Source organism: Euprymna scolopes, chromosome 26 (genome assembly GCF_053919585.1).
Source record: "Euprymna scolopes isolate OS-2025 chromosome 26, ASM5391958v1, whole genome shotgun sequence".
Classification (NCBI taxonomy): domain Eukaryota; kingdom Metazoa; phylum Mollusca; class Cephalopoda; order Sepiida; family Sepiolidae; genus Euprymna; species Euprymna scolopes.
The window spans coordinates 19899769-19921717 of NC_136507.1; the positions used below are offsets into that span (position 1 = coordinate 19899769).

At 36.2% G+C, this 21949-nt stretch overlaps 2 protein-coding genes across 3 annotated transcripts in view; one reads left to right on the forward strand and one right to left on the reverse strand.

Annotated features, from left to right (window-relative positions):
* The window catches only part of LOC145247944 (uncharacterized), a 677357-nt gene that overhangs the window by 153904 nt on the left and 501504 nt on the right, over window positions 1-21949 (reverse strand). For both annotated transcript variants that reach the window (XM_080109587.1, XM_080109586.1), the window contains exons 4-5: window positions 18871-19228; window positions 14783-14837 (exon numbers count right to left, since the gene is read on the reverse strand). In XM_080109587.1, coding sequence (XP_079965713.1) covers window positions 14783-14837; window positions 18871-19228 — 413 coding nt within the window. The remainder of the gene's footprint in view (window positions 1-14782; window positions 14838-18870; window positions 19229-21949) is intronic.
* Window positions 1-21949, forward strand: part of LOC145247942 (uncharacterized) — a 206139-nt gene that overhangs the window by 129886 nt on the left and 54304 nt on the right. The gene's annotated exons all lie outside the window — the stretch shown is intronic.

Sequence of the window (21949 nt, forward strand, 5' to 3'; positions counted from 1 at the left end):
TTGCAGTGATGAGACAGGGGCTGGGGCTGGAGCTTAGTTGATAAAGTGGGACCGATTAGATCGACAACTCTTTTTTGGACTTCATGCATGGGTGAATAGTGGCCTTGTAAAGGTATAGGATACTCTCAGGTATGAGTAGTCTTCTAGCTCGATAGAGGGAAACCACCTTCTTTGCAGCAGCCTTTGCAATGTCCTGTATGTATTTGTTCCAGTTCATATTGCCTGCAAATGTTAGGCCAAGGAGTTTGAAGGTAGAATTCTCAGGTAGGGTGCTATTTATCATGGATGTAGGGGGTTGGAGAGGCGTCTTGTAATTGTTAAAGGAGAGCAGCTTAGTTTTACTAGCATTAATGTTATCATCCATTTGTGGTCCCATTCCACTATAGTCTGGACGAAATTTTCTAACGATTCTGCCATTGTCTTAGATTTATGTACATCTGTTCTTCCCTCATGCGTATTATAGAGTGTTGAACCATCAGCAAATATACCCATCTCGGACACAATATTATCAGGGAGGTCGTTTATGAATATCAGGAATAATAATGGTCCAAGGATCGACCCCAAAGGCTCTCCCACATTAATGTTATGCTGCTGTGATGTACGTCCATCAATGAAAAACTGTATGCTTCTATTGTCTAAGAAGGATCTAATTATATTTAGTATACATTCAGTTATACTGTACGATTTAATTTTCCTTAGCAGCCCTTTATGCCAGACTTTGTCAAAGGCCTTGGATATATCAAGGGCTACAGCCCTGGTTTCACCTGCCTTATCCAGTACATGGTAAATGCGTTCAGAGATGACTGTTAAAATATCTGCAGTAGAACGACATTGCCTGAATCCATACTGTTTGTCAGAGAGAAGATTTGCTTTTGCGAGGTGGTGAACTAGTGCTTGATTAATTAAGGTCTCAAGGATTTTAGCGAAGAGTGGGAGGAGACTAATGGGGCGATAATTGAGAGGGTTTGTTCTTTCACCAGAACTCTTGTGCACTGGTACCACAGAGGCTATGGTCCTGGATATGACCTTAAACTATATCCGATGGTGAGGCCCCAGCTTGCAGGCCTTAGGGAGCCACCCTTTAATTGCCATTGCTCCTAGGTCCACTCTGACCCGGAGTGGTAGTACCTGTTAGGGTCCCAACTATGGGTTAAAAAGAATACGACTTAAAAACAAATATACTACATTAAAAAATCGTTCTTCAAAATCACCAGATTCGGCATTAAATAACCTGAAAAGGGTTGATATGCCGTAAGACAAAACAACCAACCAACCACAGAGGCCATCTTTCAGCTATTAGGGAAGCAAGATTCAGCAAGGCATTTATTGTAGAGCTTGAAAAATATGGAGGCTAGCTCAGTTGAACATGTCTTAATTAGTATAGCAGAATTTCAAACTTATAGTAATAACTAGTGTTGGGACGATTAATCGGAATCAGAATTGGTAATTGGAAAAAATCAACAAATTTAGGGGCAATTGGAATCGGTATCGGAATTGGAAAAAGCGATGTCTATTTTCTGATGCCAAAACGATTCTTTTAATTGTCTTTTTTTTTTTTGATTTTGTTTAAAGCAAAATCTTCCATTGCTGGTAATAATGATAAAATAATAAATATTTATTGATTTTAATTTACCAGTAAAGCTAAAATCTATGGATCATCATCTACAAGTGTAAATTTACGTTTAGGAAAATATCTACATATTTAACATGTGTTTTTACGAAAATCGGGGGAAATAACAATCTTATGGTTAAATAATTAGAAATTTATAAAGAATCGGAATCGGAATCGATAATTGTATCGGAATCGGGAAAAATATTGGAATCGTCCCATCACTACTAATAACTAACTAAAACCTTTTTATTATCTCCGTTAGATGATTTATTTTAATGGAAAATAGCCTTGTTGCTTTTTACAAATAAATTTGTTTTCTTTTTTAGGTAAATGTTTACTTTAACTACAACAGAACACCAACCAATAAAATTTGGTTCTTTACAAGTTTTCGGGGTTGCTGAGAACGAATCTGATATTCAAACCCGTCGCAAATTTACCGTTTGCATGGTATAAACCCCTGAACCCTCGCACTATTTTGTGCCATATCACCGTATTTGTTAATGTCACGCATGAGTAGTTCTTATTGAAATGTATGTGCGCATAGTCACGTGATCTTTCACATGGCGGATATTTTAAATGATAGGAAATATTTTTACATGGCGGATATTTTAAATGACAGGAAATATTTTCCATAAAATTAAAAAAATATTTTTCATAAAATTAAAAGATATTTTTCACAAAATAAAAAAGATTTTTCATAAAATAAAAAAAATATTTTTCATAAAATTAAAAATAGTTTTCATAAAATAAAAAAAATAGTTTTCATAAAATAAAAAAATAGTTTTCATAAAATAAAAAAAATAGTTTTCATGAAATAAAAATAAGTAGTTTTCATCTCATTTATAGTAAAAATAATGTCAGTAAGTTTTTACGAGCGGTTTACAAAAACATTTATTTTTCATTTTTTTTTTTGAGGGAGGTATTCAATTATAGAATTTGTATGGATTTTAACAGGTGCTTCTGCAGTTTAATTTATCGTTTTTCCGTAAGTAACGCGCCGACATACAAATTAAACAGTTCTTCTGCTCGGTGTATATCAGAGCATTACTTACGGAAAAACAATAAATTGTGTGTGGGGGGGGGGCGGGTGGTGTGGCGCGTTACTTATGGAAAAACAGTAAATTAAACTGCAGAAGCACCTGTTAAATGTTGTACAAGTTCTATAATTGAATAACTTCCCCCTCAAAAAAAAAAAAAACGAAAAATAAAAATGTTTTTGTAAATCGCTCGTGAAAACTTACTATTTTAGATCAATTAAAAAAGCATCAAAAACTATGCAACACAGAAAAATGAACCACATTTCTTTGTTTTTGAAAACTTGTTATTTCAAATGTCTGCTAAAAAATTCTTCCATGATGTGACAAGTCACTTTACTACGCACGTGCACGCGCGAACACATCATATAAAAATAGCATAAACGAAGGCGGTGAGATGGCACAAAATAGTGCAAGGGTTCAGGAGTTAATACCATGCAAACAGTAAATTTGCGACGGGTTAGAATATAAGATCCGTTGTCAGCGACCTCAAAAACCTTTAAAGAACCAAATTTTATTGGTCGGTGTTCTTTTGCAGTTAAAGTAAACATTTATCCTTTTTTATAATTCCATCCTCTGTTTTTCTTTTCACTCTTTTTTATTTAAATAATATATGTGTTGCTGTGAATATCTCTAAACACACAAACACATAACACAGACATGCACCTGGCCGGAAGAAATAGGACACAGTAAATTGATATGGTTGATTGACATGGAAAACAACTCTTTGTAAAATAAAATATCTGGTGACCTGATGTAAAAACATCAGCAAATCTTATTGACAGACGGCAATATACCAGATGCTGAATAAATATTATTTAAATAATATATGTGTTGCTGTGAATATCTCTAGACACACAAACACGTAACACTTAGTCTTCCATACTTACTATGCATATACTTAGTCTAATATACTTAAATACTTAATAGCCTTACATATTTACTATACTATATTTGTTATATGATATTGTCTTACATACTTAATATAATTACATAATTAATATAATTACATAATTAATATAATTATATAATTAATATAATTACATAATTAATATAATTATATAATTATTATAATTACATAATTAATATAATTACATACTTAATATAATTACATATTAATATAATTACATAATCAATATAATTACATATTAATATAATTACATACTTAATATAATTACATAATTAATATAATTACATAATTAATATAATTACATACTTAATATAATTACATAATATAATTACATACTTAATATAATTACATAATTAATATAATTACATAATTAGTATTACATTCTAATTACTTTACTGTCTTATTTACTATACTTATTTATACATACTTATGTACTGTTATTTTTACTATACATATACTTAGTCTTACATACTTATCATCTTACATACTTAGTTAACTTACGTACTTATTCTAATTACATACTTAATAGTCTTACATACTATAATTACTGTTCGTCCATCATTGATGATTCTGGGATTTATTATAATTACATATTTAATATTCTTACATACTTACTGCATTTACATACTTAACAATCTTACATAGTGTTGTGGTGGCAACCACTTATTTGCATATGCGAATAACATAACACTATAAATGGCAAGCCTAGGTTGGCCTTGGTGTGTCTTACTCAAATGCCACCGGAAGTGACGCCGAAGAGCGTACATGTCCTCCCACCAAGACTCTCTGACTCGACACCGTCATTTGTACATATTGTAAATATACCTTTTCTTTAATACACTTATTATTGCGTTATCTTGTTGTTTGCGTCTTCATTGTGTTTCCTTACTAATTATTGTTCAACCTTGCAACCACAACAGTTGGCGACGAGATATGAAGCGTCAAATATAACAGTTTGACGAAGAACTATTTTAAAAAAAAAGTACAACGCAAAGGTTGACCATTTTTTTTAAGGAATGCAAAGTGTTGACGAGCAAACGGATTTTACGCTAAAGAGAAGTTTCAACTCAAGTAAAAAAAAAAAAAAAAACTCTAACGTGGCAAAAGCGACAATTTACGCCGTTTTCTGGGAATCCGACTTGCAAACGAATGTAAAAGTGAATTTTTGTTTTGTCGCTACACGACAAATCTTACTAAAGGACCAACTTGCAAACGAAAAGCGAACTTTGTTCTGTCGCAAAAACGACAGGTCAGACCCGTATTACGAAAAGCAAGGAAGTAACCTACGAAAAAAGTTCACCAGTGGATTCTAATTACTGTTCTCCGTAAACAAAACAACAACTAAAGGACTTTTTAATTAATGTTTTGGTTGACGTCGGTACTAAAAGGAAATACCACAGCTAAAACTAAAATTCAAGGAAAGGATTTTTTTCTTGAAGTTGTCACTGAATAACGGATAATACAGTAAAACGTCACGAAAAAAAAAGGTAATCTCAATTTAAGAGGTATTTTAATTACTAAAATACTATAAAAAAAACCCTCAAAGAACTAAATGTACTGCATACATTTATTCAATTGTGACTCGAAAAAAAAAAACCAAACTTTTATTTTGTGGAAAGAGTTACTTATTAGTAAGTGCCTAAAAACGGAAAGTCAATTCCATTTCGTGATTCCAGATAAACCTGTTTTATTTTTTTTTTGTTGCAGCGTGACTCACAAAAAGAATATATTATTGCAAGCAGCGATATTATTATTGAAAACAGGAGCTTACAGCAATTTGCTTTTTTGTTGTAACCCAAACCGGTGTATATTGTACATGGTACAATATTTTTTTTTAACTACACACTAAAAAAAAAAACATGGAAGACTTATCAAAAATGTTCATGCAATTTTTACAAGCACAGGCTGAGCGGGATGAACGCAGACAAGCTACACAAAACGAGCTTTTGCAAACACAAATACAGGCATAGGCTTACCGCGAGGAAAAGAGAGAGGACAGATTATTGAAATGGCAACAGGAACAAGAAGAAAAGCAGAGAATGGCACAATTAAAGCAGAAAAAACTGCAATTGGAACAGGAAGAAAGGCATAAGAAACTACAATTGGAATATGAAGAAAGACAAGATGAACGTTTTGCTAAAACACTGGAACTACTAAAGAGTAATCGAGAAAATGTCGACAGTGTTAATTTCTCCCATACAACTATTTTTAATAGCATGGACACATTTCATTATGTGCCTGAGGAAGAGAAGAATTTTGAAGCATACTACACAACATACGAGGTTGTTTTTCAATTGGACTGTAAAAATTGGCCAAATAGTCAGAAAGTGAGCCTCTTACTCAGAAAATTGGGTACATCAGAACACAGCAAATTCGTAGATTACATATTACCTAAAAAAACTGCGGAATTAGAGTTCATGGAAGCTGTAAAATTACTAAAAGAATTATTTAATCCAAATATATCTCTTTTTCATAAAAGATGGCTGTGCATGAATCTAAGAAAGATGGACAACCAAGATTATTTGACATACGCATCAGTTGTCAATAAAAACTGCGATAATTTTAAGCTTGCAGAACTAACGGTAGAAGATTTTAAATGTCTAATCTTCGCTCAAGGGTTAGTTTCCACGAAAAATGCAGAAATACGCAGACGAGTGTTGTCTAAGCTGGAATCTGAGCAAGATTTAACCCTCCAGAAACTAGCAGAGGACTGTGAAAGGGCCATTACACTAAAAAAGGATTAAAAAAATATAGAAGAATCCGGAGTGGCATATGTAAGAAAAGTTAGAAAACCATACGCACCAACCAAGAACTTTACAAAGAAAAGCAATGGAACGGGATATTCCAAAGATAATAACCATAAATATAGTACAGAATATAACAAGCCTCTTCCTAGATATAACTGTAAGAGATGTGCAGAAAAGCATTGGGAATCAGATTGTCCTCATAAGAAGAAAAAATGCTACATTTGTAAGAAGGTGGGACACAAAAGCGATTGCTGCAGATATAAAGATTACACCAGAAAGAGAGTACAGCAAACAAAATCAAATACAAAATTAGACAAAGATCGGCGAAAATACGTAAAAGTGGAAATATTTAAAACATCAATAAAGTTACAACTCGACTCCGGCTCCGATGTTTCTATAATAAACCTGAATACGTGGAAAAAGTTGGGAAAACCGGCCATGATGAAAACTAGTAAAGCAGCCCGGACGGTAACTGGTGGTGGTATAAAATTTGAAGGAGAAGTTGTCCTCCCGATAAAATTGAAAGGGATTTCGAAAAAATTAAAAATATTCGTACTAAAAAATAGTGAAAATCTGTTTGGAATAGATTTAATTGAGAAATTCGGACTATGGGATAAGCCAATCAATACATTCTGTAAAAAATTAGAATGTTCTTCTCCAACAACAGTAAATATAAAAGACGATTTAAAAGAATTATTTCCTGAGGCATTCACGACTAACCTAGGTCGCTGCAATAAATTCAAGGCCTCGTTTGAACTTAAAGAAAACACCAGCCCAATTTTTAGAAAAAAGCGAAATGTTCCGTTCGCTGGGTTGGAAAAGATTGATAAAGAATTAAATAGATTGGAACAGACGGGAATTCTATCAAAAATAGAACACTGCGAGTGGGCAGCCCCCACCGTATGCGTAAAGAAAAAGAATGACGAAGTTAGAGTGTGCGCAGACTTTTCGACCGGGGTCAACTCCCTATTAAAAGATCACCATTACCCCCTACCAAGCCCAGAGGAAATATTCACGAAGTTGAATGGGGGTAATATTTTTTCCAAGATAGACTTGAGCGACGCGTATTTGCAAATACCGGTCGAGGAGAATTGCTCAAAAATACTATGTATCAATACGCATAAGGGATTATACAAATACAACCGATTGCCTTTTGGCATCAAAGTAACGCCTGCCATCTTTCAGCAAGCGATGGACACCATGCTAAGTGGTATTGAGTGCGCATGTGCATACCTGGACGACATTGTTGTCAGGAGCAAATCCCTAGAAGAACATAAGGAACATTTGAAACAAGTATTTACTCGAATACAAGAATTCGGCTTTAAAGTAAAAGAAAGTAAATGTGACTTTTGTATGAGCGAGATTAAGTATCTTGGACACATAATAAACAAACATGGACAACGTCCAGACCCAGACAGATCTGCGGCAATAAAAAATATGCCAGCACCTGATAATGTAACAACCTTGCAGAGTTTCTTAGGACTCGCAAATTATTACCAATCTTTTATTGAAGGAATGCATAACTAGCGAGCCCCCTTAAATAATCTGCTTAAAAAGGATACACCGTGGAACTGGACACAAGAATTTCAAACCGCTTTTGACAAAATAAAGAGCGCACTAACATCCGAATTATTCTTAACGCACTTTGTCACAAACTTAAAAATAGTCGTCGCTAGTGACGCTAGCTCCTACAGCTTAGGAGCATGCATTCAACATATTATGCCGGATGGGTCTAGAAAACCAATAGCGCACGCTTCGAGAACGCTGATACCAGCCGAAAGGGCATATTCACAAATCGAAAAAGAAGCGTTGAGCATAATCTTTGCCGTGACTAAATTTCACCGATATTTATATGGTAGACAATTCATACTTGAAACCAACCATAAACCGTTAGTCACGATCTATGGATCAAAAAAAGGATTGCCGGTATACACCGCAAATAGATTGCTGCACTGGGGTACAATACTACTTAATTACGATTTCCAGCTACAACATCTAGCATCAAAAAAGATTTGCCATGCGGATGGACTGTCAAGACTGATACCACAGAAACACAATCTGGAAGAATCAGTCATTGCAGCAATTCGGACAAATGTTGAAGTAAAAAATATGGTAGCAAACATCATTAAGGAACTACCCGTAACTTTGTCGGACATTAAAAGGGAAGCCGAGAAAGACGAATATATAAAGGACATAAAAGAGAAAATTATAACGGACACAAAGTTTTCTCCATATGTGACGATGTGTTACTATACAGCGAGAGAGTGGTAATACCCAAAACATTGCAGAATAGGATGTTAAGAGATTTCCACACAGGACATCCGGGGATAAATCGAATGAAGTCGTTAATGAGAAGCTACGTGTACTGGCGTAACATGGACACTGACATAGCGACAACAATTGATAAATGTAAAGGATGCCAGTTAGCGGCAAAATCTCCACCTATAGTACACAAACCTTGGCCGAAAACCGACCAACCATGGTCGAGAATCCACATGGACTTCGCTGGTCCAGTAGGTGAAAACTATTATTTAATTGTAGTGGATAGTTTCACAAAATGGCCGGAGGTAATGCGTTGCAGGAATCCAACAACGAACAACTCAATAGGGTTCCTACACGAGTTGTTTGCAAGATTCGGTGTACCAGACACACTGGTCACTGACAACGGAACGCAGTTCACATCCGCAGAGTTTAAGGAATTTTGCGACACGTTCCGAGTGAAGCACATCACGACTCCGCCGTATCATCCAAGGTCGAACGGTCTCGTGGAAAGGTTCGTGGACACGCTAAAACGAGCGTTAAAGAAATCCATTGGAACACCAACAGAAAAAGCTTTGCAACAATTCTTGCAAGTATATAGGATTACACCACATCCTAGTACACCATCAAACATATCACCAGCTGATCTAATGTTTGCCAGAAAGGTAAAATCAGCGTTTGACAAACTATTGCCAAGGCAGGCAATTATCCGAAACACTACACACACGAGAAGAAAGAAATATAAATCGGGAGATCGAGTATATTTTAAGTGCTACAGAAATAACACATCTTACTGGGAATGTGGAGTAGTGGATAAACGCATTGGTGATTGTACATACATGATTAAAGGTCCACAGAATATACATAAAAGGCACCTAAATCAGATAAAAAAACGTCATATCCAAGATGATGATGATACGACAACAGTCGAAGAGGAGGACACCATAGATATCATATACGAATCTTTTAATTTGGAACCGCCTCAAAATGCACCTGAACCCCGAAGATCAGGTAGGAAAAGAAAAGTGAATGAACCATTAATGGTAAACCCAAAAAGAAAAAGATATTGAAATCTGTGTGACTTCAAATCTTGGGAGGGGGGTGTTGTAGTGGCAACCACTTATTTGCATATGCGAATAACATAACACTATAAATGGCAAGCCTAGGTTGGCCTGGTGTGTCTTACTCAAATGCCACCGGAAGTGACGCCGAAGAACGTACATGTCCTCCCACCAAGACTCTCTGACTCGACATCGTCATTTGTACATATTGTAAATATACCTTTTCTTTAATACACTTATTATTGCGTTATCTTGTTGTTTGCGTCTTCATTGTATTTCCTTACTAATTATTGTTCAACCTTGCAACCACAACACATACTATAATTACTCTGAGTCCATCGCTGCCGATGAAGACCACGAACATCACTGATGATGCCGTGATTTACTATGGCCACATACTTAATAGTCGCACATAGTTAATAGACCTATATACTTTTATAATTATATACTTAATAGTTTTAATACTTACTATGATTGCATTCTTAATGGTTTTCAATATTTGTAATTTTTCTTCCAGTAAGATGCAGCTTAGAGCATTCTTTCCTGCCTCGATAGAGTACAAAATCGATTTCGAAATTTATCAAACGATTGCCCTTCCTCCCCTCACTACTATCTCTTTCTCACAGAAGAGACGATTGATAACACAGAAGAGACGTTGATAACACAGAAGAGACATTGATAACACAGAAGAGACTTTGATAACACAGAAGAGACATTGATAACACTGAAGAGACGTTGATAACACTGAAGAGACGTTGATAACACAGAAGAGACGTTGATAACACAGAAGAGACGTTGATAACACAGAAGAGACGTTGATAACACAGAAGAGACGTTGATAACACTGAAGAGACGTTGATAACACTGAAGAGACGTTGATAACACAGAAGAGACGTTGATAACACTGAAGAAACGTTGATAACACTGAAGAGACGTTGATAACACTGAAGAGACATTGATAACACAGAAGAGATGTTGATAACACTGAAGAGACGTTGATAATTCTGAAGAGACGTTGATAACACAGAAGAGACGTTGATAACACAGAAGAGACATTGATAACACAGAAGCGACATTGATAACACTGAAGAGACGTTGATAACACAGAAGAGACGTTGATAACACTGAAGAGACGTTGATAACACAGAAGAGACGTTGATAACACAGAAGAGACGTTGATAACACTGAAGAGACGTTGATAACACTGAAGAGACGTTGATAATACAGAAGAGACATTGATAACACAGAAGAGACGATTGATAATGATGGTGGTGATTGGGCAGAACTTAATTATTTAAGAGGGCGGCTCAACAAGACATGTGGAAAAGTTAAGGTGGCCAAATCAGTTGGCAATGGAATGTAAGGAAAAACACGGGAGGAAGCGATAAAAATACACTTGAGAGAAAGAGAGATAAATAAAAACTTGGGCAGAGATAGGTTAGTTTTCAATTCAATCCGTTAAAGCTGTCCAACACCTGTCAGTATGTAAAACGAATGTGAATACGAATATGATGATAACTTAACTATAATAAAACGTTAGGTACTTGTGCAGTTTACGAACGGTGTTATATTTTTTTTAGATAAGATTTTTAAGTTAAATTCAAGCTTTATTGTATCTTGCTTATTAAATTGTTATTAAGTAAAAGTACAGAATAGTTACAAAACGGCCTCCCCATGTTAAAAATGGATTTCTAAATGATATTGTTATTATTTCAGCACGGTCTGTATGCTGCACGAGTACTTTACATTAATAATTTTAACATAGCCTCTAACTTTTTAGCATATAGATCTCCATATTATCATCTATTTTGTTTTGGTGAACTGCGTAAAGCATAAAGCATTACTCTTTGTGTTTTATCGGGTAGAGGTTAGGGTTAGGATTAGGGTTCATCATCATCATACAGTCCGTCAATCTTAATGATGACTAATTGGGGCCTCAGTGCTTTATCCCTTGGTGTTGGCATAGTCTCACTCCATCATCACAGGACTTTCCACCTTGGCTCCTAACTTGCTTGCGCAGTTTAGGTGCAGTATCTGTTGCGCATCAGATAGACACCCTCTGAACCTCCAATGTTCATGTCCAGTGGAACGAACCTGCGACGACTGGCAGCAAAGGAGGCTGCAGCTTCTGGCCGAAAGTAATCTCAGTGAGGTAAACAGTCGCCCTATCGTGTCCACTACTACGCCTTTTCTTTCTGGATGAGGTTCCATAGCCTTTTGAGGATAACTGCAAGGTAGCAGTAGGATTTGAAATCAGAGTTCCCATCTCTTAGCCTTTTGCTGTGATAAGGCCCACAAGGCAGTAGTGTTTGGTTTTGGGGTTGGTTCCCCTAGTCTTTGCCCAACCAACGACACCCACAAGACACTGAGGTAGGGGTTGATAGTGTGCCAGGGCATGTCCACACATCGTGGGCCATAACGCACTACATCTGGGGTCCCCTACTACTCTGAGATCTCCTACAAGTTTAGCCTGGGGCCGCAAGGCACCCAGTTACCGTGTGTGGCCAACGTGAAGGCACTGTAGGAGTCTTGATGATGGAGAGGCTATGTACTGGCAGGGAAGACTTATGCATAGCTGCTCCCTTTTCACCATGAGGTTAGCTAGCGGTGTTAGTTGGAAGCGAGAAGGCATGCAAGCATGAACTTAACACTAACTTATACCTAACACACTAGACACATCATATCCCCCTGCTGGATTAAGAATCCAAACACACACACAGGATTAGGGTTAGGGATCCTGTTAAGCATGCGGAGAGAGAAGACAAATTCTATCGATGAATGTCTTACAAGGAGAAACTGAAGATTAGAGTTGAAATGACAACATGTACTAATAAAGGCTTGAAGACCTAATCTGCGATGCAGTAAGATAACTAATTTGAACAAGGAGGTGACGGTGGTTAAGTGGTTTACGACATAGACTGAAAATCTTACTGCACCATGTTCGAATCCAGATCATTCTATACAAACACTTTCATCAAATCCACACTTGACCTTGATCTTGTACCTAACCTCCTGCAAAGGAAATAAATTAAATAAGTAATTTAAAGAAGACTATCATCAAAAGCCATAGCCATGGGCAAAGAGCACTAATACTTTGTGGATGCCTTCGGAAAAGCAAAAACCTAAGGGAGTAAATCCCAATAAAAATCCAATTTGGAGTCTCGATATAGAGTTCAGATAGTGAATCTCTGCAACACCTTTCTGGCAATTCTTGCAGTTGTGCTGGCACCAACTGTATTGGCTTGCCTTTCCACCAGACTCTACAATACTGAGAAGGGGATCCTGGTAACTGGACAAACCTGGATCTCCTTGTTGTATAGTTCGGTCTCTCTATAACAATTTATCTGTTTATCGCTGTCATGTATGTATATATATATATATATATATATATATATATATATATATATATATATATATATTCATGTTTGTTGCACTTCTACAAAGATGCATTCTGCGAATAAATATAAATACACTCTGGCTTGTTCCAGCCATTTTGACAATCAAACACAGACGATTTTATAACAAAACTGTATTTAGTTATGTGTTAGACATAGAGAGGACCTACCTCAGAAACGCGCGAGAATCTGTCTCGGCAGCAGGCTGAAAGACAGAAAAAGAAAAAAAAAAGAGGCCCAAGATGGTGGCTGTTGTCTTTTAAAGCCTTCGGTCAAGCATAGATCACTAGCAGTCTCGTGTGGTATATGCAAATTGGGTATGCCCGAAACATTATAAAAAGCGAGTCGCTGGGAGGACTGGGAGGAGTGTTTTAAGATATGCGAATAGAGAACGTCCACGTGTATCTCGTGTCGTGAACAACGAACTCTACTCGACTCAACTTGTGACTAGCGAACCCCTGCTTGACGTTTTAACCAAAAAGTGTTGTTGCTTTGCGTTAGACAAAGACTTCTGATACAAGTTATTTATTATTTTGCCTGTTAGTGGTCGTCGGACGTGTCGAGCAAGGGTGGTGAAAGGCGGAGGTTGGGGTTTATAAACTAACGATGTAACAATTGTCTGCCCCTCTCCGTCTCTCTAGTTTTGGGTTCGTCGAACCTCTTGCTTTTATTGACAACTTCTTCCTTTGTTCCATTAGAGGTCAATATGTGTGTACAAGTCCGACCTGGATCTCTTTGTTCCATCAGAGGTCAAAGTCCAACCTGGTATTTTATTTGTTCTCTGCTAACCTGGAATTTGTGTGTGAGTGTGCATGATCTCCAAATTCCTTTATCCAACATTATTATCACCCACTCAAGCCTGCACCTGGAGAAATCACTCCAGCTTCACTGCATCAGTGCAACACGGGGAGTTAGCAGTTAGCAGTTATAAATCCAAGCTCAATTGGCATAGAGTTGGGTGTACAGAGTTAATAGGCAGAAGAGAAGAGAGAAAGACAATAGAAAGAAAAGAGAACTAACATGTGACAGAGGATACAGTCCCCCCCCCTCCCTGCCGCTCTCACCACCACTACCACTGTATCAAGTGCCAACAAAGCTGTAAATCAATAATTGGACTATATTAGTGATGGGACGATTTCAATATTTTTCCTCATTCCAATACAATTACTGATTCTGATTCTTTATAAATCTCTAAATATTTAACTATAAAGTTGCTTTTTTTTTTTTTTGCTGATTACCATAAAAACACAATGTTAAATCTTCGAATATTTTCTCAAACATAAAAATATACTTGTAGGAGACGATCTATCGATTTTAGTTTTAATTGCAGCTTAAAATCAGTAAACCTTTATTATTTTACCATGACAACCAGCAGTGTTAGAGTTTGTTTTAAACAAAGCCCCTCCCCCCCAAAAAAAACCCAAAAAACAATTGAAAGAATTGCTTTTAACATTAGGAAATAAACTCATTTTCTGATTCCGATACCAGTTCCGATACCAGTTCCGATACCCCAAGATGTTCTCATTTTTCCAATTCCAATTCGAATTAATCGTCCAAACACTAAATTATATATCCACAGCAGATGCTGTAGTGTACCAGACTAGATGCAGAACGCCATTGTCTCACAAAATGGAAGGTTGCCATCATTATTAAATGCAAAAAACTTTCAATCTAAACTCTTCATTAAAAACAAACAAAAAAACAAACAAGGAATAGAAAAAAAAAAAAAAAACTCCATTAGTTATTTGAAAACGGTGCACCTACCTGGCAATTTCTTCAAAACTTTCTGCTGGACGACCGGGTCTTTTCTCAATGACATCTTAAAATTCAAAAGAAAGATAGAAAAACTAATTAAAACATTTTAATGACTTTAAATTTTGATAAAAAGTAAAAAGAATAAAAATTAAAAATTATTCATAATTTTTTGACAAAAGAAACAAGTTTTGATAATCAATTAAGCCACATCTTAATCGATGACTAAGAAAGAGATGAGTGATTTCTTAAGTTAATTATAAATTACGGCTATTTAAAATAATTAAAACATTTTTTTTTGCAAACATAACTCAATCCCAGATCTAAGGTATAGTTTAACATTTAGTTTGTGCTATGTTTCTGAATTTCCCTGCGATGAGGATTGATAAATTTGTATTATTCAGACTACTATTCTCATTTTGAATATTATTCACGCAACGTTTTTTTTGGCCGATGTAACCTCCAACCTTCTTCAGGTGTATTTTGTTGCAGTTGGGAATCTTTCTGTCGAACTTAGGAATCTTTCTGTCAAACTCGGGGAATCTGCAGGGAATTTTGAACGGAACTCTTTATTTACTTCACGGAGGATGAGGGTAGCATGCTCTTGTTCTGTCAGTTGTAACCAGGTAGAAGTCTTAAGTAATTCACAGTTTTACTTTGTACTTTATGAGTTTTTAACATAACTCAATCCCAGATCTAAGGTATATTTTAACATTTAGTTTGTGTCACGTTTTCGAAAATTTTTTGAGATAAGGATTGATAAATTGTATTATTTGAACAACTATTCTCATCTTAAGTGTTATTCTCACAACGTTTCAACCGATGCAACCTCTGAGCTTCTTCAGGTGTATCTTATCGATATCGGGAATCTTTCTGTCAAACTTGGGAATTTCAAACGGAACCCTTCATTTAATTGACAGTGACAGCATATTTTCGTCCCATCAGCCATAACTGTGTAGAAGTCTTAAGTATTCTTAGTATCACCCATACTAAGAATTGAACCTTCAACCTTCAGGAGAGTATCACTTTAGAACTGATTTCCTATTTAGTACTTTATCCGTTATGCCACGAGTCCTTAATCAAACATTTGAATTACTTTATATATGACTAGCGGGGGTACCTGGCGTTGCGCAGGTGTGTTGCGGTGGTGTAGTAAGGGAGGGGAAAAAGCAGCCCGGTGGGGGTGGAGAAACAACAGGGTGGAGAGAGGTATTAAAAAGAAGCGGTAGTAGGCTGGAACCCGTAACGCAAAGGAGGAAAAGAAGGTGAGGTTAAAAAAACAAACAAAAAACAAAAGTGATAGTAAGCAGGCACAAACCCGTAAGGTGAAGGAGGGAAAGAAGGTGAAAAAACGTAACTCATTAGCCGATGTCGCCATCGTGCAAGTGGAAGTTGCGTGCATCGAATTTAAGCCTAATCAATCGAAGGTACGATAATTCGGATGCTTTGTCACTTTTCGAACAGTTTCGCTTTATATGGAAAAGCCAAACAAACACCCGAGACGACGCCATAGTGGGAATTTTGTTTAACTTGATGTAAAAAAAAAAAAAGTTAGAGACGGTGCCCGTTTGCGAATCTGAGACATTACGATCAGGGAAATATGCGAAAACTTCTCGTGAAATCTAACGGACACGAGAACCCCAACGCAAAAAGCCTTTCGTGGACAAACACAAACGCTCGCGCCCATTTTGCCTTTTTATATATTAGATAATAATCAGAAAAGAGAATAAAGAATAAGCAAATTTCATTGATAAATTTTTGACGAAAAAAAAAAAAAGCGAAAAGAATTCTAATCTAAAATCAATACACACCTTGAGACGCGTGTGCCAACTTCCGGTGTGTTTAAAAATTTCTGTCTCCTTATATGCACCAAAAAATTCTAATCTAAAGTCAATGCACATCTTGATAGATAAGCAAAAGATGACTTATTCAATTAATTATTTAATAACGTGACCTGGTGAAATTCCACGGAATGAGACATATATTTAATCTATGGATGTTTTTTGATAAAGCCGATATTTTATCTGGATAGCACAAAAAATTTAGTGTTTTGGAGAGAACAACTGATAACAAACAGTAAATATGAGTTTATCCACATTCTTATGTAAATAGTGTCCGTTGTATTTTAAATATAGAACTGACCCAAACGAGATAAATTAATAAGTACTATTAATCATTATCATAGCATATGAATCTGAAAATTCTATTGTTGGCATTAGTTTCCCTGATATTTTATTTTCAGAATTCTTTCTGGAAAGACATCGGATACTTAAGGGAGGGACCTTGAAAAGGTTGCCAACATTCTAAGTGAAACTATTTTTTGTGGAAGAAACTGGATTCGAACTTGGAACACCGAGATCATCAGTCTGTGTCGTTAACCAGTCGACCACCATCACCTCCCAATAAGCAATAAGTACTAATAAATAATGAGAAAGTAATATTGTGCTACATAGTTCAATAAAAATAATAAGATCACATTGTAAGAGACAATCTCTAATTTATTCCCTCTGTTCAGCATCTTTTGGCAGACAATGTTCTTCTTTTTTTGCCCTGCTTTATTCTCTTTTTACATAACTTTTCACCGACTTCTTTCTTTGGTAAAGGACTACTGCACGTTCAAATTACAAGTTCTTTTCTCGCGCCATAACAACAATGATCATATATTATTATAATGATATTTGAAAACGAGTCTGCATTAAAGGGAGGTCACTCTCATATTTTTTGTCCAGGATTGCCAGATTGGCTTTTTAAACCAAATTTCGTGAATTCGATTTTTTTTTTTGAATCAGTTTGGAATTCAAAAATTGTATTTTTTTTTCAAAGCATAACGTACGGACTAACTAAAGAAAGAACGGCTAAAAACTTATTTCTGTTTGTACCAATCGGCAACCATGTCGATGTCAGACTGAGGCATGGTTCCGTTTAGTTTCAGGAGATTCTGTCAGAAGGCGACATGGAGTACTTTTGACACATTCTTCAATCCGGCTTGGTCAAAGACTTTTCGACTTGTCTGCCCAGGGTTCTTAACAACTTTACGCTTTATTTGGAGTAGAGAACGGCGTGAAACAACTCCAGTATTACCTTTATCAGCTCTCTTACGTACCTTTGTAGGGTTCTTGACAAAGGTCTTCACAGTTTGATGGTACCTTCCTATCATTTTTGATATTTCGAAAGTAGTTTTATCTTTTGCTAGCTGTTCTGTAATAGTACTCTTTTCAGAACTACTCAAACCACCTTTACCACCCATTTTATTGACGAAACAAACTGCCTTGTAAATAATTTGACATCCCTCAAATACTATGGATTCAGCAATTACGATGGCAAGTTGTTTAGATTGCGCGAAACAGTACAAAAATTTCACAATACGTGCAGCTCAGCATTGCCAATGTTTCCAAAGCTTTTGATACAAAACTATCGGTAAGTTTTTGAAACTAGTAAAAAAATGTTATCTCGTTAATCATTTGACATGCAGTGTAGATGTATATACTCGTTTATATATACCCCCGACAATATTATAGAAATCGATTCGTTTCCCAACAAGGCGATACACAAATATACACACGTATATATTAGTGTTGGGACAATTAATCAGAATCGGGAATCGGAAAAACCGGAAGATTTGAGGGTATCGGAATTGGAATTGGAAAAAATCGATTGCTATTTTCCGATGCCAAAAACGATTCTTTTAATGTCTTTTTTATTTGATTTTGTTGAAACCAAAGTTTTCCATTGCTGGTAATAATGATAAAACAATAAATATTTATTGATTTTAAAATACCAGTAAAGCTAAAATCGATAGATCCTCGGCATTGATACAATGTATTTTGACGTTTAGGAAAATATCTGCATATTTAACATGTGTTCTTGCGAAAATAGGGGGAGATAACAATTTTATAGCTAAATAATTAGAGGTTTATAAAGAATCGGAATCAGAATTAGGTAACTGTATCGGAATCAGGAATTTAGCACGGTATCGGTAATTGTATCGGAATCGGAAAAAATATTGGAATTGTCCCATCACTAGTATATATGTATACACACACAAACACTAATATATATACTGACGTTTCAAAACCCCTGTAAATAACAAAAGTACTTACAAAATAGGTAGCCAGATTTGTTTGTCGTCCTTCTGTTGGCGAGGGCATCATTCTTTGTTTCGCGTCAAGTCCGGGCTTATTGGCACTGAGGAAATTGTCGGTGTGTGTGTCATTGATTTCCTTCTGAAGAAGCTGAGCTTCAGTCAGTGCTGGTTTCTCCACGTGTTGCCCCAAGGAAGGTACTGACACGCGCTTGGAAATCCTGGTCTCGACACGAGGATCCACGTGATCGCTGCTCAGCTGCATCACTTCTTGGGGGACAGGTGCTTGGTGTGGCTTCAGGTGACGGCTGTCATCGATGGCAAAGCTTTCTAACTCCAGAGTGCTCTTTGGATGAAAGTGCTTCAAAAAAGTGCTCCTGTAATAGAAGAAACAGGAAAAATATATGATATATGTCTCACCTTTTGATTTGGTCTATTTTTAACAAGTGAGTTAATGGTTCTTCCTTGTTTAGCTACAATCTGTCTATATATAAAAGTGAAATTGTCTGTGTGTCTGTCTGTATATGTCTCTGTGTGTACATTTCCCTACCAGGTAGGTAGATAGATAGGTAGGTAGGTAGATAGATAGATTGGTAGGATCAATTAACGGGCTCTGTGACTAAGGCACATGCAGAACATCTCAGGGCAGCGTCTATTAAGGAGTGGGAGATCTCCACTACAGAGAGGCCGTTAAGGAAAGCTGCATTGGCCGCTCCCGAGGTATCAAGTGATTCGGAGAATGACTCAGAGCCAGAAGATACTGATTTTCCAATGCAGAAGTGTCGACATCGGCGGAAGAATTCCAATGAAGAATCTGACGTATCTTGCGACGTATGTCGGTAGGAAGTATAAATGGCCTAATTGCGAGATTCGAAAATATTGCGGACGTAAGTGGCTATGAAGATAGTAAATTTCGTCCTACAAAAGACATAAAAATCGACACAGAAATGAATAGGAATAGTGCAGGCAGGGGCTAGGAGAGAGAATAGTGGACGAAAGAACGGGGGGGATGTTTAGGATGGGTTAAAGAAATATTCTCTTTATAGTGTAGCAGTTATCTTCTCCTCCCCAGCAATAACTGCACCAACCAGCCGGCAGGTGTCGCAAAAAGCGACCTGGTTATCTGCCCTTGGGAGATATAAAAGGGGACGCCCGGATAATTCTTCCTCTCTTTTTCTCTCGCTCCTTCTGGGAATCAGCCTCGCAACCTGGTAAGAGTTTTAAAGTGAACACTTTTCCAGCCTTTTCTTTCAAGAGACATTAGCTCTACCGTTCGACACCCATACGTACGCGGACTGAAATTCCTCTCCTCTCTCTCTCTCTCACACACACACACACACACACACACACACACACACACACACACACACACACACACACACACACACAATAACGTTTTCATTCTCTCAGGTGCACGCGAGAAATAAAACTTCTATTTAAACTTTTCTCTATTTGTTTGTTATAGTTATTCTGTCTCACTGCATGCGACAAGTTTGTTGTTTACGAACACGTGTTTAATTGGGGGCGCAACACCCAACTGCAACCCCCCCACAATAGGAAAGAAAATAAGTTCGTCCTCAAAACGAGACACGCCACCTTCTCACCATCCTAATTAAAGAGAAAAAAAAAAGAAATAATTAAATGAAAATAAAATAAATAACCGTTTCCTCCCTGTAACAGACGTTGGATGACATTTTGGTAAGATAGTAGTTGCTTCTCATTTCAATCAGAGTATGTTGAAATTTTAAAGAAAGTTTAAAGAAAAGAAAAGAAATCAAACTAGAGCAGAAGCATACATGATACTATCGGGTGTCATTTACCGATGTTAATTTTAAATTACAACGCGGTTACCGTCGATGATCGAAGATCATGCATCGGAAATAGACAAAGACAATTAAAAGGATTAATGACATTCAAAGAAATATAAAAATGTGGAATATATTTCCAATTTCAAAATGTGTTGTATGTGGACTCGAAGAAGAAGAGTCAGAGAAAACAGAATGAAATATTGAAAAAGAGTCATAAAAAAAGTGGATAAAAGAGATGATTTATTGTCTTCTGTTAGACTCTAAAATGCATTAAAAAAAGAGGGGAAAAAAAGAAAAAGAAAAAAACGATGTTGTCTAAGTGTTGAAATACTTTGTCATTATTATTGTTGAAAATTGTTAATGTAATTGTTGAAATGTTATATTGTTGATATATGTTACATTGTAAGCTATGGTGGAGGAGACAGGGGAGTGAAATGTACGATGTTATGCATACATTTTTTTAAATACAGAGGGAGGAATGTTATACGAATGACCCGGTCTAAGCCGGGTTGACATGTTAGTATATATATATATATATATATATATATATATATATATATATATATATATATATATATGTATTTATATGGATTAAAATGTGGCACGCGTCTGCGGATGGAATGTGAGAAATTGACAAACTAAACTGGAATTGTTTCAATATTTCTCACGAATATAAACAAACTTTGTTATTGTTGCGAAAAAATGTAACAGAAAGGGATCTGGTTATGTGGATGTTTTGAAAAGATTGACGGGGAAAAGTCACACAAGAAAAAAGATTGCGAGTTGGAGATTTAATTGTCAACCAAGCGGACGCCACAATAATTATCTCTGTCACTCTCCCACTCCTCTCTCCATCTACCATAAGCAAGAAAGATAACGAGGAATAAAAACGGACTATTGCTTACACCAATGGTTGCTGTGTTTTTGAATTCTTGAAAAGGGTTTATAATATAACAGGTAGGTGCGTAGATAGATAGACAGGTAGGTAGGTAGGTAGATAGATAGATAGATAGGTAGATAAATAGATAGATAGGTAGATAGGTAGATAAATGGATAGATAGATAGATAAATAGATAGATAGATAGGTAGATAAATAGATAGATAGGTAGGTAGGTAGGTAGGTAGGTAGATAGATAGATAGATAGGTAGATAGATAGATAGGTAGGTAGGTAGACAGATAGATAGGTAGATAAATAGATAGATAGGTAGATAAATAGATAGATAGGTAGATAGGTAGGTAAATAGATAGGTAGGTAAATAGATAGGTAGGTAGGTAAATAGATAGGTAGG